Source organism: Oncorhynchus nerka, linkage group LG21 (genome assembly GCF_034236695.1).
Source record: "Oncorhynchus nerka isolate Pitt River linkage group LG21, Oner_Uvic_2.0, whole genome shotgun sequence".
NCBI classification, from domain to species: domain Eukaryota; kingdom Metazoa; phylum Chordata; class Actinopteri; order Salmoniformes; family Salmonidae; genus Oncorhynchus; species Oncorhynchus nerka.
Window position 1 is genome coordinate 8,393,822 of NC_088416.1, and position 24,893 is coordinate 8,418,714.

A 24,893-nucleotide genomic window follows, 5' to 3' on the forward strand; every position below is an offset into this window, starting at 1 on the left:
ATATAAAATACACTGAGTGGACAAAACATTAAGAACACCTTTCTACTACTGAGTTGCACCCCCCTTTGCCCTCAGAACCTCCTCAATTCGTCGGGACATGGACTCTACAAGGTAAAAAAAAAAAAAATAAAAAAAAAAAAGCGTTCCGCAGGGATGCTGGCCCATGTTGACTCCAAAGCTTCCTACAGTTGTCAAGTTGGCTGGATGTCCTAAGGGTGGTGGACCATTCTTGATACACACAGGAACCTGTTGAGTGTGAAAACCCCAGCAGCGTTGCAGTTCTTGACAAACCGGTGCACCTGGCACCTACAACCATACCCCGTTCAAAGGCACTTAAAATTTTTATCATACCCATTCACACTCCGAATGGCACAGACCCACACAATCCATGTTTCAATTGTGTCAAGGCTTAAAAATCATTTTTAAATTGGTCTCTTCCTTGATCGACACTGATTGAAGTGGATTTAACAAGTAACATCAATAAGGGATCATAGCTTTCACCTGGATTCACCTTGGCAGTCTATGTCATGGAGGGAGCAGGTGTTCCGAATATTTTGTACACTCATTGTATTTCAGTGTTCTATATCTATAATACATCCATTTCATCAGTCTAATTAACATATAGAGCTATTCATTTCAGTGGCATCAAACTACAATAACACTTTAAAACGGTCTGTCGTTAGACTTGATGGGAAAGCACCGCAGATTATATGCACATTTAAGCACTAAAATATTGCACTATATAGTAGCGCTAAGCAATTATTTTTCATTTTTTAAACAACTAACGTCCGTTCTACGATTTGATATCCATTTCGTTGTGTTTTTTTCTTCTTCCTGAGCTCGATGTGCAGTTTGTAGAGATGAATCACCAAGTCTGAACTGTGTGATGTTGTAGGGAGTTGTAGTTTCCAACAGGCCAATCTTTTATACTGAACAAAAAAATATAGGCGGAACATGAAACAATTTCAAAGATTTTACTGAGTTACAGTTCATATAAGAACATGAATCAATAAAAATAAATTAATTAAGCCCTAATCAAAGGATTTCACATAACTGGGACTACAGATGATGTTGGTCACAGATACCCTAAAATAGGGGCGTGGCATCAGAAAACCAGTCAGTATCTGGTGTGACCACCATTTGTCTCATGCAGCGCAACATCACCTTTTCATAGAGTTGATCAGGCTGTTGATTGTGGCCTGTGGAATATAGTCCCAATCCTCTTTAATGGCCGTGCAAAGTTACTGGATATTGGCGGGAACTGGAATACGCAGTCGTACACGTGGATCCAGAGCATCCCAAACATGCTCAATGGGTGACATGTCTGGTGAGTATGCAGGCCATGGAAGAACTGGATTATTTCCAGCTTCCAGGAATTGAGTACAGATACTTGCAACATGGTGCTGTGCATTATCATGCTGAAACATGAGGTGATCGCTGCAGATGAATGGCACGACAATGGGCCTCAGGATCTCGTCACGGTATCTGTGTGCATTCAAATTGCCATCGATAAAATGAAATTGTGTTCATTGTCCGTAGCTTAGGCCTGCCTATACCATAACCCCACCACCAGCATGGGGCACTCTGATCACAACATTGACATCAGCAAGCCACTTGCCGACACAACGCCATACACGTGATCTGCCATTGTGAGGCCAGTTGGACATACTGCCAAATTCTCTAAAAACGACTTTGGAGGCAGCTTAGAGAAATGTACATTACAATTTCTGGCAACAGCTCTGGTGGACATTCCTGCAGTCAGCATGCCAATTGCACACTCCCTCAAAACTTGACTCATCCGTGGCATTGTGTTGTGACACTAAACTGCAGATTTCAGTGGGCTTTTGTCTCCAGTACAAGGTGCACCTGTGTAATGATCATGCCGTTTAAATCGGCTTCTTGATATGCCACATGGAAGGATTATCTTGGCAAAGGAGAAATGCTCACTAACAGGGATGTAAACAAAATTGAGCACAAATTGAGAGAAGTAAGCTTTTTGTGCGTATGGAACATGTCTGGGATCTTTTATTTCAGCTCATGAAACATGGGACCAACACTTTGACATATCGCGTTTATATTTTTATTCAGTGTGCATAGTTTAGCACAGAAGACGTGGTAATTAACTACAATGACCATAATCCATTAACGCGCCCGCTTCAACTTGTGTGGTCTGTGCGGAGCAGGACATGGAGACTGGCGCCTTACTCAGACCGACAGCGTCATTGCGTTTTGCTCCACCAGACGCATATTCATTTCTAATAGAATGCTGTGTTTGGCTTGTTTGGCTTGTTTGGCTTGCAGCATTGTGTTGCAGAGGTAGTTCCAGTGCACATCAAACTGTATGTAACGACTTGATAGAAACAGTAGCAGAAGGTGAATGTTGCACTGTTGTTGCACACATCTGGTAAACATGGGTTGAAAGGAAAGATGTTTTGACTGCTAGGACGTTGACGGTCTGATCGAGGCGTGGTCGAGAGGGATCGAAGGCAGTTGCTTCGCGAGCCTGAAAATACATGATTGATTGATAGTTGTTATTCAGCCTTATTTACTTTGAAGAACTACTAAAACATGTATTTTTGTCAGACAGCATAGGCAGCAGCTTTATAGAGATGAGACGACTTGGAATGAAATAAAGTTAAATAAATCTAATATTTTATTAAAGTAACGTGAAAAAACAGTTAATAAGTGATAAATAGTAATGGGCAGTCACCATGGAACTTACTCATTGTTGTATTATGTGAAACAGCATTCGACCCGGAATTTCATGTCTAAATAAATAAATAGAAACCAAAAACAGTGATTATTTTTTAACAATCGAAACGAAACGACCTCAAAAAGTTCTAATCGCTATAGCCTTACTTCATAGGGTGCAATTTAGGACTCTGCCTCAGACATACACAATTTTCATCTGAATCAAAGTCCTCCACAAAGACCTATAATAGGAAACCTCTCCTTTAGCACTAGCCTATCCTGTCTCAGATCACTCAGTATTCCAAACCTGAGATTGCCATGGAAATGAGCGTGGGGATTGCTTGTCCCAGACGGGAGCGGTATCCGCGGCACCATGGTAATCAACACGGCGACACAGGAAAATCACCTCAGCCCCTCTCCCAGCTCCCCGTCGTATAATGAGCAGTCAGTGAGGCTAGAAGTGGAGGGAGAGGAGGCTAAGACTAAAGGCTACTGAACCAGAGAGAGAGAGCGAGAGAGAGAGAGAGAGAGAGAGAGAGAGAGAGAGAGAGAGCACGAGAGAGAGAGAGCGAGAGAGAGAGAGAGCACGAGAGAGAGAGAGAGCACGAGAGAGAGAGAGAGCGAGAGAGAGAGAGCACGAGAGAGAGAGCGAGAGAGAGAGCACGAGAGAAAGAGAGAGCAGAGAGAGAGAGAGAGAGAGAGAGAGCACGAGAGAGAGAGCAGAGAGAGAGCACGAGAGAGAGAGAGAGAGAGCACGAGAGAGAGAGAGCACGAGAGAGAGAGAGAGCACGAGAGAGAGAGAGAGCACGAGAGAGAGAGAGAGCACGAGAGAGAGAGACACGAGAGAGAGAGAGAGCACGAGAGAGAGAGAGAGCACGAGAGAGAGAGAGAGCACGAGAGAGAGAGAGAGCACGAGAGAGAGAGAGAGCACGAGAGAGAGAGAGAGAGCACGAGAGAGAGAGAGAGAGAGAGAGAGCAGCACGAGAGAGAGAGAGAGAGCACGAGAGAGAGAGAGAGCACGAGAGAGAGAGAGAGCACGAGAGAGAGAGAGAGAGAGAGCACGAGAGAGAGAGAGAGAGCACGAGAGAGAGCACGAGAGAGAGAGAGCACGAGCACGAGAGAGAGAGAGAACGAGCACGAGAGAGAAGAGCACGAGAGAGAGAGAGCACGAGAGAGAGAGAGAGCACGAGAGAGAGAGAGAGAGCACGAGAGAGAGAGAGCACGAGAGAGAGAGAGAGAGAGCGAGAGAGAGAGAGAGAGAGAGAGAGCACGAGAGAGAGGAGAGAGAGAGCACGAGAGCACTTTTGTATATTATCTACCTCACTTCCTTTGGCAATGTAAAAACATGTTTCCCATGCCAATAAAGCCCCTTGAATTAAATTGAGAGAGAGAGCGAGAGAGAGAGAAGGCTAAAGACTAGCTAGCAGAGAGTGTAGTACTGAACTAAAGGGAGAGAGACTAATGGCTAATGGACTGGAGGGAGAGAGGGAGAAAGGAGCGAGGGGGTTAACACTACAATGACTGTAGGCCAACGGCCACTGACGTTTGATTTTGAAAATACATTTGAGGGGGAAAAATCAGCACACAATAAAAGTTGTCCTGTTCCTTCCAACTTTTCCTAAATGTTTGTATTTTACACTGCTCATTTGTCAGAATTTGAAATCACAAACAGAAAAATACTTAGCCTTTTTTCCTGTTTGTTTCCACACCAATTCCCAACTTAACCCGTCAAGACAGGATGTTGGTACCCAGCCAGGTGCTAATGCAACTCTCTCCCCACTGAATGAAAGACAAATGGGGGATAACTGTGCACCTTACTTCACAATTGAATTCAAATGAGGCCTAACTAATGATGAGGGTGAAGAGGTTGATTTAGTTTAGAAAGACAATAGTGGGATGAAGAGTGTGTGTTATGCCCATTTATCAGCAGCAAATCATTTGACCGCATGCCTTGGGGGTTGATACCATTCTATTTTAAGTTGTACTTTGTCAAAATACGCTGTTGTGGGACTGTTTTATTTACTATAACTCTATTACTAATCAACTTTCCTGTAATGGAGACTGAAACAAGCTAGTAGGCCTTTAGAATAATGTAAAACATATCCTGGACTCTGTCCAGCCGAGCAAACGATGCCAGCCCACTGAATGAATGACAAACGGAAGAAATGGGCGATAATTGTGCAAGTTACTTCACAATCAAATTTAAAATGAGGCCTAACTGAATGACGAGGGTGAAGAGGTTGAATTCATTTTGAACGATAGTGGAATGATTCTGTGTACTGAGTGTGTGTTGTGCCTATGCATCAGCGTTGGCGGTCGTGTTAATCATTTGACCGCACGCCTTGATACCGTTCTCTGTTACGTTCTACTTTGTAAAAAGAAGCCGCCACAGGATTATTATTTACTGTAACTATTACTAGTCGAATGTGTTGTAAGGGAAACAGAAAACATGCTGTGTGATGCAGTCTGCCTTCAGAACAATGCAAAACACATCCTTGCGATGCCAGTCGGCCTGCACAGCCGGCCCATGGAAACCACACCTAAACTACACCCAAACTAATTTCACACAGATTAAGAGAGTTAAGACTACAGACAAGATTAAATTGACAATAATCCGATGAGTGACAATAACAGTTGTCAAACTGTACGTGCATTTACAGACGCAGGGAAAGGAGCATCACTTCATCATATCGTCCTTCAGAGTCACATGCGGGTAAAACATTTTCATTTCTAAATAGTATCAGAAAGAGCATATTCTGCAGTTTCTCTTACACTTACCTTGGTCAAATAACTCGCTATTCAAGAGGTGCAGCTCTATTTCCAAAATGTCACTTTTCCCAAGAACATCCCTGCTGTCCATGAATTCAGCACATGACCACTCACGCGGCAGCCTTGCTCTGCCTACTACGCAAAAACCAGTAGCATAATACAGTTCAAATATGCAATTCTGTCGTCAATGGATGAATGGGCAATAGAAACCAGGTATAAACTGATAATGGTGACTTCAATGAACTGGTTGATGAGGGTGATTGAATTTGATTGATCTGAATGATGAGGGTGAAGAGGATGATTGAATTTAGAACTATATTATAACTTTTGATGACAAATTGTGGGCAGTCTATTTTATTCTGAAAGGCTGTAAACGGTTATATCATTTCCCCTCGGTGAGAGTCAAATTAGTCACAGAGTACAACACACAGCGTGTAGTTCACAATGGCAAGCCGAACCAAACGAATGGACGCACTGACAGTATTGCAAATGCTGCAGAACTAGGTGAGTTAGAGTCGGATGGAGGGACGGCACGGTTTGGGTCGAAAAGAGGGAGGAGTTTGTGACATGCAGATGTTGCAGCACATCAGAGATGGTACTGTTGCTCATGTGCATAGAAAAGGAAACAGTAGGTGGGACATGTCTATGGCTGAACTCTAAACATTTATTGAACTCTTGTATGTCCGCGGGGCGAACGGCGGAAAGAGCATGATGTGGAGTCCTTTTGGTCTGATAGGTACAGGGGGGACTTTTACAAACTGAAGCCAGGCCCATGAAAACTGTGCAGTGCAACCGATTTGTTTGTGGGGCTTGCTCACACAAAGCCCCAAAGCTGTGCGCTGACTGTGGACCCAAAGCATAAAAAATAAAATATAAAGTTTTACGTATTAATCAAAGGCACTCGCATAAGGGCACAATACAGTGTCTGATATAAAAACAGTCATTTGTTGATTGTATCTGATCATGAATATATATTCCCACAGATATTTAGTTATGCAATTCGTCCTTTACAATTGTTCATGCGCTGGTGACTTTGTTTAGGAACACAGCAAATCAATTCACCTGTGCACCTGGTTGGTTATATTATCATATTGTTTTGTTTCTGTATGAAGTTGGAACTGGACTTAATTACTATAACTCTATCACTAATTAAATATACAAATGAAGTTGATCAAAATGGATTACACTGTAGTGTTTTTATTGTAAGGGAAACAAAAACAGGCTATAGGCCTACATTTACAATAGTTTATGCTCTATTTATCAAGCTTGTTTGTGCACCTTGCAGGTTAATATGCATCTGATGCATATGCTAAAGAGGATGCCCGGCAATGTTCTCTAGCGGGTACTGATAGGCTGAAAGGCCAGGCGGTTCTACCAATACAAACTTTGCCAGTTATCTAGATTAGAATCCATCTTCCCCTTGTACCCTAAACAATAGCCTACACTAGTCAGTCCCCTGATGGCACAAGTCGGTCGGAAATTGGTCCTCAGATGGGACTTCCGGTTGGTGCCAAATAAAGAGTTTCCTCTTGGGTCCCCACATTGATCTCCTGCTCAGTCACACTAGTCAGTCCCCTGATGGCACAAGTTGGTCGGAACTTGGTCCTCAGATGGGACTTCCTGTTGATGCCAAATAAGGAGTTTCCTCTTGGGTCCCCACATTGATCTCCTGCTCAGTCACACTAGTTAGTCCCCTGATCTCCTGCTCTGTCCGTCCGTGTGTGTGTCGACAGGTAGCCTAGCGGATAAGAGCGTTGGACCAGTAACCGAAAAGATGCTGCTTCGAAACCCTGAGCCGACTAGGTGAAAAATGCATCAATTTGCCCTTGAGCAAGTCACCTTAACCCTAAAACGCTCTGGATAAGAGCGTCTGCTAAATGAACAAAATGTAAAACAATGTACAGCATGTGGTGTGTGTGGTCTAATGATGACTCCTGACAGCCCCAGTGTGTGTAGTGTAGATCAATAGAGGCCTGGCTGTGTTGATGGTGATGTGTTGACTGGGCCGCCGGCCCCCCATGACGCTTTATGACCCCCTCAGTGGAGTACAAGGAGGAAGGGGGAAATAGACAGTGGAACGAATGGCTTACCCCATCTCCCTGGGTATATCCTGAGACACACACACACACACACACACACACTAAAGAAAGCTCACACACACAGTGCCCAGAGAGGACGCTGAGGAGCTGCACTGAACCAACAAGGCATCGCTCATGTGAAAGAGCAGTGTGTCAGAGCATCAAAGAAACCCCATTCCTCTTTCCCATTCAGACCTGCTAAACCCCACAAGAGCTCACCCACTGCCCCCATTCATCTGGCCTAACACACATGCACAGTCAGTACTGACAACACACACTCACTCACTCTGCTAAATGCATTAGAACAGAGGAAAAGGAAGACTACATGGTTCTGCCATAACCTGGACTCCGAGAGACTGGGGGGGTTCCTGCTTGAGGTAAACAATTGATTGTCAATAATTCCGTAAAACCTACCCTACCAGTATTATTTACTAACACAAAGCTTCCAAAGCTTGTTTGGCTAGGGGAGAGACCTGTTAAGGACAAACGATACAACCTACAACATCCCATTACCGTTTAGATGAACGGCTGGTGGCCCTGTGGAGTAAAAGCACTGAGTACTGGGTGTTCCTGCCAACAGTGATTGGCAACATCGTGAAGCACCAAAGAGGAAACATTTAGCATCCCGGACGGGACAACCTGTGTACCAAAAAAAGTAGAGGTCAATTGGTTTTTCTTTTTGTTCAAGGGGACACAGAGGTAAGGAAGGAATTAATGGATATCCTGGTCAAAGTATAACATCTGTTTCCAACCCTAATTGTTACCTGTCATACCAGCTACAGCATAGATGTTTTCCATTTTCACTCATTTGAATCGACTTGTTACTATTGTTTTCCTAAAGGTAGAGTGTGCCAGTGTCACCGCTGAGTTCCCAAGTCTCTCAGGTGACTAAAGTCACGTGAAATAACAAAATAATAAGCCAAGTGACTAAGCATGATGCGCACAGCCCTGCCCTACTTAGAGACCCCTAAAGAGACCCAGCAGGGGGCTAGACGAGCACCGCACCCCTCCAGGGAGTCTGGGGGAGAATCCATGCTCAAAGCTCATAGGGTTCCCATACCATTCCCATGCAGTGGGAAAACAGAGTTGTGGGGAGATGAAAAGAAAAGCAGTGTTTCCTGAAAAGAAAGGATCATCCCTGATCAGGAGGCAGCTTGGCTGTTGTAGGAGTGAAGTCAAAAGATGGGAAATAAACAACAAACATTACATTGCATCTGAGTGAAGTATTAGTCACGAAAACTGACATGGTTTAGAATCGTGACTCAATCTCTTATCTAAGATCCTTTTGCAATAAGTGTGTATGTAGGAGTGAGTGTGTGTGTGTGTGTGTGTGTGTGGGGGGGAGAGAAGTAAATAATTATTAGTTGGTTTAAGTTCTTTGCAGTGACTTAGTCTTATGTAATGGGGGTCGGCTGTTGATATGCAACATTTTGGCCCTCTGAGCAGAAAGTGTGTGTGTGTGTGTCCATTATGGCCGGTTAACACTGAACACACGGAGGGAGTCATGGCCATGTGCTGACTGAGTCACAAACTCAGCTGGGAGGTAAATGTCAGCATGTCCTGGGGCCCAGCGCTGAAACACACACTGATACAGCTCAGCCTTCGGGAAGCTAACGCTTCAGCAACACTCCTTATTAGAGCTGTCTAAAACCCCGGTCCTGGAGAACCACACAGCGTGTGTTCAGGGTTCTGATCCAACTCCGCACTAATACGCCTGGGGCCTGTTCAGGGGGATGCAACGTTACAGCGTTCAGATATCACTTTTTTGTTTGTTTTTTGAGTGACCAATAACCATTTTAGAGACTGCCACCAAAACCAGCCGTGTTTAAAGTTCCAGACAGAGGTAAATGAGAAGGTCCTTTAAACAAGTGTTGTGACAAGGTGTGAACTCTGCTATGGACCCAACAGAACAGGCCCGTCAGAAGACAGAGCAACCGGTCTAAAACAATCAGTCTCTCTGAAAGTGGTGTTTTTGCCATTGCAGCACATTGGCAACCACACATGGTATGGTGTTGGGTGATTGTTAAGAGAGGAACGGCTACAGGCCATGATGAATTAGCGCTTCTGTTGCTCTGCACTGGACTCTGCTCTGGACCTTTTGGGGGTGAAGTCCGATTTTGAACTAGTTCACCACTTAAAACATCTGCAAAGCTCTGAAATACCACTCGCATTGATTTCTTTTTGGTCTGCATCTGGGTCAGATGCACGTCGTCACTTAAAAAATACACACTCGGAAGGGAAGCCTTTCCCAGCACGGACTGATTACATTGGGGCGGATGGTGTCCAACTCTGAACGAGGTGATACTGAACGAGTACACTACGGAATAGACTACACATTCACTTGAGACGAGGACTCCAAAAACAAGCTCTCAAACGTGACCTGCATTTTGATTTCTTCAGGGTCTGCATCTGGGTCAAGTCGGAATGCCGACAGAGCTACCTTCCTAGTGTTTTAGAGGGGAGCGTTTTCCCAGCACGACCTCAATCTCCGACACAAACCTACGATAAGACTGGCGCTCGTATGAGCCTCCTGACGTGCCTTTAGATGTGTTCTCGCCGCAGCCCTCGCTCCAGTCCAGTGAGACATGTAAGGAGGGAGAGGTGTCAAAGCTGTCAAAACCGGCCCATGATGTACTGATATGGCGAATAAAAGGGGAGAGAGAGCGGAGGAGAGAGAGTGGAGAGAGGAGAGTGGAGAGAGGAGAGAGAGAGAGAAGCAAAGTAAGAGAGATCTCTCTGATTGTTAGTTGAAAGGCTCTCTCTCTGGTTATTTCTCAACCAGCTTTTAACCTCCACAGGGGCATCTCCACACGTCAGAGAGAGCAAGCGAGAGGAAGAGGAGAAAAGAGAGAGCTACAGAGAAGGTGGGAAGAGAGCGAGAGAGTTAGACATGATGCCAAAGGGAGAGAGAGAGAGAGAGAGAGAGAGCCATACAGTGAGCAAGAGAGAAGGAAGGGAGTACCTTATCCACCTGACGAGAGAGAGACACTTCTTGTATCCTCTCCTTCAAAACAGGGGATTGTTTGAAAGAGGAACAGGCTGCGGTTCGCCTGAGGTGCCTGAGTTATGGGGCACAGGAGAGGCAACTCTGGAGTTTGGAGCCAATCCTAAACACACTTCCAGTGTTGGAGAGGTGTAGACTAGGCAGAGAGAGGAGTGAAACGTGACTATCTGGCGAGGGGCAGAGAGAGGAGTGAAACGTGACTATCTGGCGAGGGGCAGAGAGAGGAGTGAAACGTGACTATCTGGCGAGGGGCAGAGAGAGGAGTGAAACGTGACTATCAGCATCACACTGGGAAAAGAGTTCTACTAGATGAACTGTGAGCCCCTAACACACACACACACCCAGTGAGTCTGCACCATGACACCCTCAGCCTCTACTAGCCCTTAGCCAAACACACTAATTAACCTCTAGAGGAGGACTAGATTGTGTGTGTGTGTCCATTCTGGCCTGGTTAACACTGAGCACACCGAGGGAATCATGGCCATGTGCTGACTGAGTCACACAATTAGCTGCAGGGAAAGTCATGCTCGCGTTTACACGCCAGCATGTGTGTTTGGAGGGAAAGCGAGAACGTGCGCCTGAGTCAGACAAAGACTCGCCAAATCTGAAGTAGTGAAAAGTTTGTCTCGCCGGCTCTTGTTTAACTGTTATGTCAGCGTGTGAACGTCCTCTCTCTGTGTAGTTGGGATAGAGAAAGAGCTCCAGGTGCTGCAAGTTGCCTTCGATGTTCTCAAAACATGGAATTGCATCTGTACGTCCTTTTATCTGGCACATTTGCATCACTCACAACAAGAACATACTCAAATCCATCCATTAAAAAAAACACAAAAAAAACAGGTCTTTACAAAAGAAAAAGTAAGGGCTTTAAAAATCGGTCCAAACTACACTACTCACTGAAAGAACAAAAGAAGAATAGCAATATAAAGTAAAGGAAGCAGAAATGAAAGTGGGAGAGTTGCCACAGCGGTACTTACTTCTCAATGAGGTCCAACGTCACTCCTGGCACCAGCTTGGCACTTTTCTGCATGCAAAACCTGGGGACACAAACAGAGGTCCAGTCCAATCAGGGCAGCAAGAAAGCAAACAAAAGTGCTATATAAAAAAAAAAAATGCTTCAGGTCTTAATTCATCTGTAAAGCGCTGAACGTTTGCATGGAAGCATTGCCGTGTCAACCACAAACGTTTTTGTTTTCACAGTGAAAAGAAGTTTGATATCACAGAAACAACAAGTAACTTTCAATTGCATAGCATAAGGTCTTTGAACTAGAGGTTTAGGTGAGGGTCAGGTCACAAAGGGATACATGCAGGGTATATCCAGGTCTATTTAGACTAGAGGTCGACTGATTAATCGGAATGGCCGATTAATTAAGGCCGATTTCAAGTTTTCATAACAATCGAATTGTATTTTTGGACAATCTTTATTTTACTAGGCAAGTCAGTTAAGAACACATTCTTATTTTCAATGACGGCCTAGGAACGGGTTAACTGCCTCGTTGGGGGCAGAATGACAGATTTTCACCTCGGGGGATTCAATCTTGCAACCTTACAGTTAACTAGTCCAACGCTCTAACCACCTGATTACATTGTAAGTTGCTAGCTAGCATTACCGTAAACTTATCTTATAAAAAACAATCAATCATAATCACTAGTTAACTACACATGGTTGATATTACTAGTTTATCTAGCGTGTCCTGCGTTGCATATAATTGATTGTGCAATGTGCAATGTAACAGGAATATTTAGACTTAGGGATGCCACCCGTTAGTTAAAATACAGAACGGTTCCGTATTTCACTGAAAGAATAAACGTCTTGTTTTCGAGATGATACTTTCCGGATTCGACCATATTAATGACCTAAGGCTCATATTTCTGTGTGTTATTATGTTATAATTAAGCCTATGATTTGATAGAGCAGTCTGACTGAGCGATGGTAGGCACCAGCAGGCTCGTAAGCATTCATTCAAACAGGACTTTCGTGCGTTTTGCCAGTAGCCCCTCGCTGTGCTTCAAGCATTGTGCTGTTTATGACTTCAAGCCTATCAACTCCCAGGATTTGGCAGGTGTAACCTATGTGAAATGGCTAGCTAGTTAGCGGCAAGTTAACGCTAACAGTGTTTCAAACATCACTCGCTCTGAAACTTGGAGTGGTTGTTCCCCTTGCTCTGCATGGGTAACGCTGCTTCGATGGTGGCTGTTGTCGATGTGTTCCTGGTTCGAGCCCAGGTAGGAGCGAGGAGAGGGACAGAAGCTATACTGTTACACTGGCAATACTATAGTGCCTATAAGAACATCCAATAGTCAAAGGTTAATGAAATACAAATGGTATAGAGGGAAATAGTCCTATAATTCCTATAATAACTACAACCTAAAACATCTTACCTGGGAATATTGAAGACTCATGATAAAAGGAACAACCTGCTTTCATACATTCTCATGTTCTGAGCAAGGAATTTAAACGATAGCTTTCTTACGTGGCACATATTGCACTTTTACTTTCTTCTCCAACACTTTGTTTTTGCATTATTTAAACCAAATTGAACATGTTTCATTATTTATTTGAGGCTAAATTGATTTTATTGATGTATTATATTACGTTAAAATAAGTGTTCGTTCAGTATTGTTGTAATTGTCATTATTACAACAAAAAAATAAAAAAATTGTCCGATTAATCGGTATCAGTGTTGAAAAATCATAATCGGTCGACCTCTAATTTAGACCGCACTGTGACTCCCACGGTGAAGAGGGTATCATCGTGCTTGGACTGGCCCGGCTGGTAGCAGGTCCAGTGCGTTCACAGCAGGGTGATGTTTAAAAGGTAGAGGAGAGGAGAGGCACTATATAGCACTGCTGAGGCAGCAAATATAGCAGCTGGGTTGGGATCGCAGATGGGGCTTAGTCACTATTATCAAGGGGAACACAGGTGTGTGTCTGAGGTCGGGATTGTGTGTGTGTGTGTGTGTGTGTGTGTGTGTGTGTGTGTGTGTGAACTCATGCGAGCGCATTACACAAATCCAACGTTTGAATTATGCAGAAACCTCACCACCAGCTGTCCAGCCTACGTGTTCTCATCTGGACATTCAAGCACGTACACAGACCAGGGTCAAACTAACACCGTGTAACAGCTCCCCACAACAAACCTCAGGTGGCCATTACATTCAGATGGTGAGCTCGCTACACAGGTCTCCCACTGTGTGTGTTGTGGTAATGAACTTTTAGGACAGAGGTCAAAGTGGCACACGAGAGTCTCCTCAAATAGGACATGGAACATGAACAGAGACAAGGCAATATAGACAGAATGAGAGACAGAGATGGAGAGAGAGAAGGGACTTCTCGCCTGAAGTGTTCCCAAAGCACACATGAGGAGATGAGACTTTGATCCACAGCCATAACAAACAGAGAAGAGATGGAGAAGGGTGTCAGAGGACATACTGTACTAGAGAGAAGTGTGGAGTGGAGATAACTTGTGGAGTGGTACTGGGGGTCCGTGTGAGTATGTCTGTGCGTACGTGCTTGGGAGAGAGAGAGAGAGAACGAGACAGAACGAGAGAGCGAGGAAGAGTGTGTGTGGGTCCTGTGCGAGACGGCTACCTCTCGGTGGGATCCCAAACTAGGTCGTAGAGGGAGGAGCGGAGCGGAGCGTCTCGGTTGGTCCCCTCGGAGCCGACTGTCTGCTACAGCTCATTACATCCCCCAATCACCTCTCCCCAAACTCCCTCTGTCTCCATCTTTCCTTCGATGCGGCTCTACTTCCATTCCCTTCTCCGTCCTTCGGTCTCTCGCTCCATCACATTCTCCTTCTGAATGTGTTCATGTCTCCCAACCCCAAATCCCTCAGTCTGTCCTCCACTCCCCTTCTCCATTTTACACGTCTCCAAACCCCAAGTCGTTATCGTCTACTAAGTTTCCAATTCTCTATATGCCTCTATTTTTTGTCTCTCCTTCACCATCTGCTTCCCTCCTCCTGTCCTCCAACTCTTTCCCTCTTCTGGCTTCCCGCTCCATCCTTTTCCTCTTCTGGCTTCCCGCTCCATCCATTCCCTCTTCTGGCTTCCCGCTCCATCCTTTCCAGCTTCTGGCTTCCCGCTCCATCCTTTCCCTCTTCTGGCTTCCCGCTCCATCCTTTCCCTCTTCTGGCTTCCCGCTTCATCCTTTCCCTCTTCCCGCTCCATCCTTTCCCTCTTCTGGCTTCCCGCTCCATCCTTTCCCTCTTCTGGCTTCCCGCTCCATCCTTTCCCTCTTCTGGCTTCCCGCTTCATCCTTTCCCTCTTCCCGCTCCATCCTTTCCCTCTTCTGGCTTCCCGCTCCATCCTTTCCCTCTTCTGGCTTCCCGCTCCATCCTTTCCCTCTTCTGGCTTCCCGCTCCATCCTTTCCCTCTTCTGGCTTCCCGCTCCATCCTTTCCCTCTTCTGGCTTCCCGCTCCATCCTTTCCCTCTTCCCGCTCCATCCTTTCCCTCTTCTGGCTTCCCGCTCCATCCATTCAATCGTCGATGGGAAATGAAATAAATGGTATAGAGAGAAATAGTCCTATAATTCCTATAATAACTACACCCTAAAACGTCTTAAGTGGGAATATTGAAGACTCATGTTAAAAGGAACCACCAGCTTTCATATGTTCTCATGTTCTGAGCAAGGAACTTAGATGTTAGCTTTTTTTACATGGCACATACTGCACTTTTACTTTCTTCTCCAACACTGTTGTTGCATCATTTAAACCAAATTGAACATGTTATTATTTATTTATGTATTATATTAAGTTAAAATAAAGTGTTCATTGTTCATTCAGTATTGTTATAATTGTCATTATTACAAATATATAAAAATTGGCCGATTAATCGGTATCTGCATTTTTTTGGTCATCCAATAATCGGTATAGGCGTTGAAAAATCATAATCGGTCGATCTCTAATGAGATCTACACTATTAAAGGCTAAATGGTTATTCATACAGAGAAACACCGTCCCAGTAGATTCAGGGCTTACGTCTCAAGGATGTTCAAGGCATAACCTATCTTTATTAATTTCTATGGTTCGAGGGCAGAGCCGTATATGTATCATGTATATTATTGGATCTGGTTCAAGGCCCTCGGGTTGGAAGAAAATATATTTTATTTCAAAAGGTCTATGCATTGCTATAGAATTTTGAAAATGCAGAGATGCATTCAGAACGGCAATGTGTTTTCGCACAGGGCCGTGAAGGTAGTCTGAGGTAGTTAAAGTGTTCTGAGGCATTATGAGGTTTTATGAGGAAAAACTCTACTTCCTGCACCCATTACATTCCCGTTTAGGTCTGTTGAAACAAAGCTGAATGTACAGTACGACCGCAAGGTCATAGAACATGAAGTTAAGCAATGCTTTGCTTCCCCATTGTGATGTCACCACAGACAAGGACAAAGAGGAAAGAGTACAGTCCCATTAACTTTTCCCATATTGAGTCCACGCTACAGAGATTGTACAGGAAGTGTGTGTGTGTTCCACCCTCACTTGTTTCCTCCTTCCCCCTATAGGCTAAGGAGATGTGAGGACCGAGAATGAGTTTTGTTAGTTTTAAACGAGTGCAAAACATTGGTGTGTGTCAACAGATATCTAGGCAAATGAAAGGAATGTAAGACCAGATAATGCAGCTCCATGCTGACGCATTTTCATTCAGAATTGATCAGTGCATTGCCTTTTGAAGGTGTACCGTCATGCAAAGCATCATAGATAATGACAAGAAGATACTTGAGGTTGCTGGAAAGGCTGTCCAAGTTTTCAAGAGGGAAGTTAAGGTCTCACGTGCACACACACAAGCATGCACATTTGTGTGCTTTCTTTTTCTGTTATGTGTGTGTGACTGAGTATGTCGGTGTGTACTTGCGTGAGTCCTAGGCTTCCTTAGCTAACACACACAATGTCCAGGTGGTGGAGTTGGCGTGAGGAGAGTTCCAGGATATTCAGGCAGTCACCTGTCAAGGTGTTGGCAGCAGAACCGGAGTCTTGTTTAAAGATTCAGCAGGAAGATGGTGCTTCTCAGCTCCTCACAGTCACACGGGGTCATGACTGGCTCCTAACCATCTGATAAGCATGCTGAGTCCCTCAAGAATCACTATCCTCATTTCCTTTCCTTATTTAACCCTCCTTCTCCCCTTCATTCCAACCTCCTCAGATCTTTCTCACCCTTCTTTCTTTTCCCCTCATTTCTCCATTCCTTCCTCCTTTCCTCCCTCATACCTTTCCCTTCCTTTTCATCCCCTCTTGTTCCATCCTTTCCTGTCTCCTCACCATCTCTGCTCTTCTCCTTTCCCCCTCCATTGCCGTAGCCACCCTCTCTCTCAACATTGGGGAAAGCCCTTGAAGATAGTGCTCTATCAGTAATGATTTTCTGCTCTGGTGAGCAAGGAACCCCTCTTTCTGACTCTCACTCTTCCTATATTAGTTTTTTGTCTCTCATTCCACCTCCCTCTTTTTTTCCTCTTCCCTCTGCTTTTATTTTATTTTTAAATTGCAGGTTTGGAAGCAGAGGTAAGCCATCACGACTTAGTGAGCCTGTTCGTCTGTTTTTCTCACTGCAGTGCTGAATGCACTTAGCCAAGGAGAGAAGCAGATGTCTCTTTCAGCATGGAAGGGAGAGAGGTAGATCTACAGAAATAGAGAGGCAGATTTCACTGCAGTTTCGAGACAGGGCTGAATGGATATTTCTGGTATTGGAAATCATTCTTTGTTATGACCCATCCAATAGCTTTACTCAAAGACTATCAAATCCTTAAGCAATTTGGTACTTGGCTATATAAATATTATCTACCGTTATTATTTCATCACTGACCTTTATTTCTACCAGAAGTTGAGTAGTCAAACGAGCCAATTGGGAACAAAGGATTAGGTGGCCATGATAATATTAGATGTTGGGGTTGAAATTGAACCAAGACACAATACAAATACCAAGAGAGATGTATAATGAAAGGGAAATGGAAAACCTACCCCCGAGACCTCAGTTTAAATGTCTCAACCAAAGAATGAAAATTGCAAAGAAATGTGAATTATGTGCCTAACAAATGTCTTCCTTCCCCAATGGTATTATTGTACGCCAATGCATCGCACTCACTATAATGGATCCTTTGAGCATGAAAAGATAATTGACAAAGAGGAAACGTCTACTCCAGTCTCACTTTTTTTCAGAAACTGCGATTTGACTTACCCATTAAGCTATACTACACCATTGATAGAAAAACAATATGTTAGAGTGATGAGACTTTGCACGTTATGTGTGTGCGTGACTTTGCAGAATTCTTGCCAATACTTTTTTGTACTAGAATTGTCACTGTCTGAACCCCGAACAGTGCCAAACACTAAGAGTCATTCACATAAAAACACACCCAAATATCCATTCAAACTACAACACTACTACTTTAGCAGGAGATGGAAAAGGGTAAGCTGGGTATTGTAGTTCACAGAATAAGAGATCAAATAATGCAGTGGTCTTTCAGTACCGAACTCTTCCTGATTGGTAGCCCTTCCCATATTTGAGTATTAAAAAAATGGCAGATTTGTAATTGATAAGCGCCTAAATTGGAATGGAGTGGCAGTACTGTAACATGCTATACAAGACGTCAGAGCTCAGGTTCTCCACTTCACAATGCTGTATGGTATTCGAATGACAGCTGTTAGGAACTATGCAGGCATTGCACCGCAATTTCCTGGTTGCAAAACTTCAAATGGTTCACCTAATTTCAGTTTACATGACAAAACAAGAATGTGTAGTGTAGAAAATCCTTGTACCACCTATAGACCACTGAAGTATATTTTCCATAACCAAAAATATTGTATTTTGTTTCAGTTGGTGTACAAAAACGAAAATAAAAGACAAAAATTAAACTTAAGAATGGGAAGCATAGAAAATTCACCAAACAATGAATTTAGCACTATTGGTTTTATTGTTTGAGAAAAATAACACTGCATCAGCCATGGCAAAATGCATAGAATTGCAGGAAATTTGCTTGGGAGAGAGGTGCAATATGTAGCTTTGGGCGACCCGACCAAATGTACAAAGAAATGTGCTATAGATCTGTCATTCTCATTGAAAGCAAGTCTATGCATTCTCCCTAACTGTCTAGCTTTTATTTTGGTAATTGTTAGATCTCAAATATATTATTTTAAAATATATAGGTTCATTATCCTTTCTACACACTTTATATTTGGGTTTTAGTCATTACATTTTACACTGAAAGCCTTCTTCCACCCAGAAAATGTATTTTATATATGGGTCAAAGACGAGACGTGTAAATTTGGTGTCCGAAGGCCATTCATTTAACATAAAAAGATGTATAAATATAAAATAAAACCACTCAACTCTTACCCTTCTTTTGACCCAGAAATATTTGTGTTGCAAACTACTAAATTAAGGGAGTTATTGAGCTCTAAAGTGTCACAATGTCCTTCAGTGTAACTGTCCGGGTTAAAATTCTAATGACAAGGCATTGAAAAATGTAGAAATTCATCCTAAAAATATAAATGAACACCCATGGCATAATTGTGTTAGTGTTTGCAACAATATATAGAATAATGGGTGACATAATGTATCTAACAAATATTTAAAAACTTGAATAACTTTTGCGCTTCAATGTCATTCAGTATAACAAAGGTAAAAAGCCATTTTAAAGCATATCACATGATGCGAATCATGTGACTGTGACATCACAAAGAAGGCCCATTGAAGACCCTCTGTAGGATAAGGGTATAGCTAAAGGCTATAAGAACTGGTCGTCTAGTGTGTTCGGTACAGAGAGTAAAAAGAGCAGATGTCTGGGCGCGGAAGAATAGATTCAAGGCATAATGTACAGACAAGGGTATGGTAGGATGTGAGTACAGTGGAGGTAAACCTAGGCATTGAGTGACAATGAGAGGTTTTTCCTCTAGGGGCACCATTTAAGCCAGGTGAGGTCACCGCATGTGTGGGGAGTGGAACAAAAGGGCTAGCTAAGGCATATTGAGAAGGGCTGGAGGCTCTACAGTGAAATAAGACAGTAATAACTAACCAAAACAGCAATAGACAAGGCATATTGACAGGCATGTGTAGCCGAGTGATCATAGGGTCCAGTGAGTAGCTAGGCGAGCTGGAGACAAGTCGATTCAGACAGCTAGCGGGTCGGTGCTAGCAGGCTAGCAGATGGGCCTCCGGGGGACGTCACAACGATAGAGCCTGTTGAAACCCCCTCGGACGGTTACGTCGGCAGACCAGTCATAATGGATCGGCGGGGCTCCGTGTCGGCAGTTAAAGGGTCCAGGCCAATTGGCAGAATAGGTATTGTAGCCCAAGAATCGGCTGATGGACCTCTTCGGGTAGCCGGGAGATGGGCCTAGCTCCAGGCCAACTGGTGCTTGCTTCGGGACAGAGACGTTAGCCTGGAGTAGCCACTCGGATAGCAGCTAGCTAGCTGCAATGATCCGGTGTAAAGGTTCAGAGCTTGCTGAAGGAATCCGGAGATGTGGTAGATAAAAAGCAGTCCGATATGCTCCGGGTTGATATCGCCCTGTGCAGACTGGCAGGAACTGACTGGGCTGAGGTCCGAGTTAACTGTAATGACTACTAGCTAGTAAGCTGGCTAGCTTCTGATGGGGGTTCTGGTTCCAAAGTGAAAAAAATGCAGATCCATACCACATTGGCTGAGGTAGACTGCAGGAGAGTATGTTCAGTCCGTAGATGGAAATTGAGATTTAAAATATATATGAAATATATACACGGGACAAGAAAACTGACGGCTGAATGCTACGCCATCTTGGATTATGTATCAATGTGATGAGGTGAGTAAATCTCTGAAGTATTTTATGATTTCACCTTTTCACCCTCCAGTAACCTTTGTAACAAAAACGCATTTCCTTCAGTACAACACAGAAAACATACTTTTAATGTTATTTTTTATAAAAGCTATATTAAATATGAAACGGATAACCTTTATAGGTCAAGGTAATTATACTTTATATAGGTGGCCAAGAAACTGCCTGTTAAATATGTTTATGTATGAAATCCGTCCTTCAGTATCAGCACAACAAAAGTTTCATGATATACCACTATGTCATCCGTTATGCTGAAGGACAGTAGCTTTGTTATCCCATGTTTTCACTAGGTTACAACATTTAATCATGCAATTCATATTTACTTGTAGTTATATTTCTGCCAGTCAATGTATAGATATATAACCTAGTGATTATGAAAAAAATATATATATATTTTTAATACTTAGTGTTATGCTGAATGACATTTTACTAGGGTACATTCATATGAATCACAATAAAATGAATTGGCTTTATTCTTGAATATAACTAATATAATTGCATAGGTGACATTCCAATGAACATAAAAAAGCCTTGAAGGGAATTGTAATTGTTGTTTTATATTTTTGCTTCTTTGAAAAAACGTAAGTCTCTGACCCATATAAACTCAGCAACAAAAAAAAATGAACTTTTTCAGGACCCCGTCTTTCAAAGATAATTCATAAAAATCTAAATAACACAGATCTTCATTGTAAAGGGTTTGAACACGGTTTCCCAAGCTTGTCCAATGAACCATAAACATTTAATGAACATGCACTTGTGGAACGGTCGTTAACACACTAACAGCTTATAGACGGTAGGCAATTAAGGTCACAGTTATAAAAACTTAGTACACTAAACAGGCCTTTCTACTGACTCTGAAAAACACAAAAAGAAAGATGCCCAGGGTCCCTGCTCATCTGCGTCAATGTGCCTTAGGCATGCTGCAAGGAGGCATAAGGACTGCAGATGTGGCCAGGGCAATGAATTGCGATGTCCGTACTGTGAAACACCTAAGACAGCGATACAGGGAGACAAGATGGAAAGCTGATCATCCTCGCAGTGGCAGAACACATGTAACAACACCTGCACAGGATCGGTACATCCGAACATCACACCTGCGGGACTTTGCAATACATTGCAATGTCTGTACTGTGATGTGAGACGCCTACGACAGTGCTACAGGGAGACAGGACGGACAGCTGATCGTCCTCGCAGTGGCAGACATCCAAACATCACACCTGCGGGACAGGTACAGGATGGCAACAACAACTGCCCGAGTTACATCAGGAACACACAATCCCTCCATTAGTTATCAGACTGTCTGCAAGGCTGAGAAAGGCTGGACTGAGGGCTTGTAGGTCTGCTGTAAGGCAGACATCACCGGCAACAACGTCGCCTATGGGCACAAACCCACCGTCGCTGGACCAGACAGGACTGGCAAAAAGTGCTCTTCGCTGACGAGTCACGGTTTTGTCTCACCAGAGGTGATGGTTGGATTAGCATTCATCGTCGAAGGAATGAGCGTTACACCGAGACCTGTACTCTGGAAGCGGGGCCGATTTGAAAGTGGAGGGTCCGTCATGGTCTGGGGCGGTGTGTCACAGCATCATCAGACTGAGCTTGTTGTCATTGCAGGTAATCTCAACACTGTGCATTACAGGAAAGGCATCCTCCTCCCTCATGTGGTACGCTTCCTGCAGGCTCATCCTGACATGACCCTCCAGCATGACATTGCCACCAGCCATACTGCTCGTTCTGTGTGTGATTTCCTGCAAGACAGGAATGTCAGTGTTCTGCCATGGCCAGCGAAGAGCACGGATCTCAATTCCATTGAGCAGGTCTGTGACCTGTTGCGTCGGAGGGTGGGGGCTAGGGCCAATCCCCCCAGAAATGTCTGTAAATTAGCAGGTTCCTTGGTGAAAGAGTGGGTAACATCTCACAGCGAGAACTGGCAAATCTGGTGAGGTCCATGAGCAGAGATGCACTGCAGTACTTAATGCAGTTGGTGGCCACACCAGATACTGACTGTTTGATTTGATTTTGACCCCCCCTTGTTCAGGGACTCATTAAATGTATGTTAGTCGCATGTCTGTGGAACTTGTTCAGTTTATTTCTTAGTTGTTGAATCTTATGTTAATACAAATATTTACACATTAAGTTTGCTGAAAATAAATGCAGTTGACAGAGAGGACGTTTCTTTTTTTGCTGAGTTTAAAATTATATATAAGGATCCCAATTTCATTTAAAGGTTTTAATGTTTAAAAGATCACACCCCTAATGACATCAAAACTGTATTTATTATCATCCTCAACGTCTCATCTTTCAGAACAAAGGTCCTCTCGGGGGACTTCTTCCATTTGACAGTGCATTCAGAAAGTATTCAGACCCCTTGACTTTTTCCACATTTGGTTACATTACAGCCTTATTTTAAAATGGATTAAATTGATCAGGGGAAAAAATACAAATCTACACACTATCCCATTATGACAAAGCAAAAAATAGTTTTAGACATTTTGGGAATAGGAAATTGCTCTGACATGCCCTCTAGTGGAGAAGGTAAGAACGGCAAAAAAATATAACAAGTCTTCTGTCAAGGAAAAGTTTATTTAATTTTTTTATTTTAGAGGCATAAGAAATGTGACCATGTGTAAATGAAAATGCATTATGCAGGAGATTTTGAAATTGATTAAATTGTTGGAAGTAAATGCCTGGAATTAAACAAATATGCAAATGAGCAAAAGCTGTGTGCATTAAGGAAATAGACTCATAGATAGACTAAAATAATAATCTCTCTAAAAAGCTTGTTTTAAGCAAACAAACGGCCAGGATATTAATTGAAGTTCACGGTATGCGTCTTAGCATTTCTAGTACAAATTGACAAGTATTGGCAAGAACTTGGGAAAGGTCTCACATGCAGACACATGCAGACACATGCAGACAGGCGTTTGTCGCTCGCATATGTTTTTTTTCTAAGGATGACGTATAGGCTAATGGGTAACTTGCTGCTGTTATTTTTCACTGTCTTTTTACTGTTGTTTTTATTACTTTACTTACCTATTGTTCACCTAATACCTTTTTTGTACTGTTGGTTAGAGCCTGTAAGTAAGCATTTCACTGTTGTATTCGGCGCACGTGACAAATAAACCTTGATTTGATTTGAAATGGCAGTTTCTGATAAAAAGTCAACTATCTTTTCATGCTCTCAGGATCCATTATAGTGGGATGCATTGACATACAATAATAACACTGGGGAAGGACATTAATAGGCATGTCATACCAAAAAAGTAGCAATACTCTTTGGTTGTGACAATAAACGGAGGTCTCAGTCATCACCATACAGCTCTTGGTATTTGTTGCAAGTATATTGGGTCTTGGCTCAAACCCAACATATATTATCATGGCCACCTAAATCCTTTGTTCCCAATTAGCTCACTTGGCACAACTTATCTGGTAAAATAAAAAATGTAGATAATATTTATATAGCCAAGTACCAAATTGCTTAAGGATTTGATAGTCTTAGAGTAAAGCTATTGGATGGGTCATAACAAAGAATGATTTCCAATACTAGAAATATCCATTATCAGCCCTGTCTCGAGACTGCAGTGAAATATGTCTCTTTCTCCCTTCCATGCTGAAAGAGGCATGTGCTTCTTTCCTTAGCTAATTGCATTCAGCGCCGCAGTGAGAAAAACAGACGAGAAAGCTCACTAAAACAGGCTTACCTCGGCTTCCAAACCTGCATAAAACGTACAAAGGGAAGAGAATGAAAGATGGGGATGAGATAGTTAGTGCGAATATAGAGAGGGAGAGAGATTCCTTGCTCACCAGAGCAGAAAATCATTACTGATAGAGCACTGGCTTCAAGGGATTTCCCTGATGTTCAGATAGAGAGTGGCTATGGTAATGGAGGGGAAAGGAGAAGAGCAGAGATGGTGAGAAAACAGGAGAGGATGGAACAAGAGGGGATAAAAAGAAAGGGAAAGGTATGAGGGAGGAAAGGGGGGAAGGAGAGAGGAAAGGAGGAAGGAGTGGAGAAATGAGGAAGGAATAGGAAAGATGGGTGAGAAAGATCTGAGGAGGTTGGAAAGAAGGGGGGGGGGGTAAATGAGGATAGTGATTCTTGAGGGACTCAACATGCTTATCGGATGGTTAGGAGCCAGTCGTGCCCTCGTGACTGAGGAGCTGAGAAGCACCATCTTCCTGCTGAATCTTTAAACAATACTTCTGTTCTGCTGCCAACTCCTTGACAGGTGACTGCCTCAATCTCATACCATCTGGGGATGGTGTGTGTTTTCGCTAAGGAAGCTAAGTTCTCACACTCATGCAAACACACATAACAGAAAAAGAAAAGTACACGCCTGTGTGTGCACGCTTTCGTGCATGCACGAGCGCGACCTTCGCTTCCCTCCTGAAAACTAAGCCTTTCCTGTCAACTCAAGTCGCTTCTTTTCATTATCTAGGATGTTGTGAGTGACAGTACACCTTCAAAAAGGCACCACACTGATCAATTCTGAATGAAAATGCGTCAGTAAACGAACTACTCATTCTCTCTGTCCTCACATCTCC

At 43.4% G+C, this 24,893-nt stretch overlaps 1 protein-coding gene and 1 long non-coding RNA gene across 8 annotated transcripts in view; both read right to left on the reverse strand.

Moving 5' to 3' along the window:
- LOC115104411 (regulatory-associated protein of mTOR) overlaps nt 1-24,893 on the reverse strand; it is a 219,809-nt gene that overhangs the window by 102,831 nt on the left and 92,085 nt on the right. For all 7 annotated transcript variants that reach the window (XM_065006273.1, XM_065006277.1, XM_065006274.1 and 4 more), the window contains exon 8: nt 11,517-11,576. In XM_065006273.1, the coding sequence (XP_064862345.1) occupies nt 11,517-11,576 (60 nt within the window). The remainder of the gene's footprint in view (nt 1-11,516; nt 11,577-24,893) is intronic.
- On the reverse strand, nt 961-3,222 carry LOC135563671 (uncharacterized). The gene is made up of 2 exons (XR_010460428.1): nt 2,723-3,222; nt 961-2,503 (listed from the first exon to the last, which is right to left on the reverse strand). It is a non-coding gene; the product is annotated as an uncharacterized LOC135563671 (long non-coding RNA).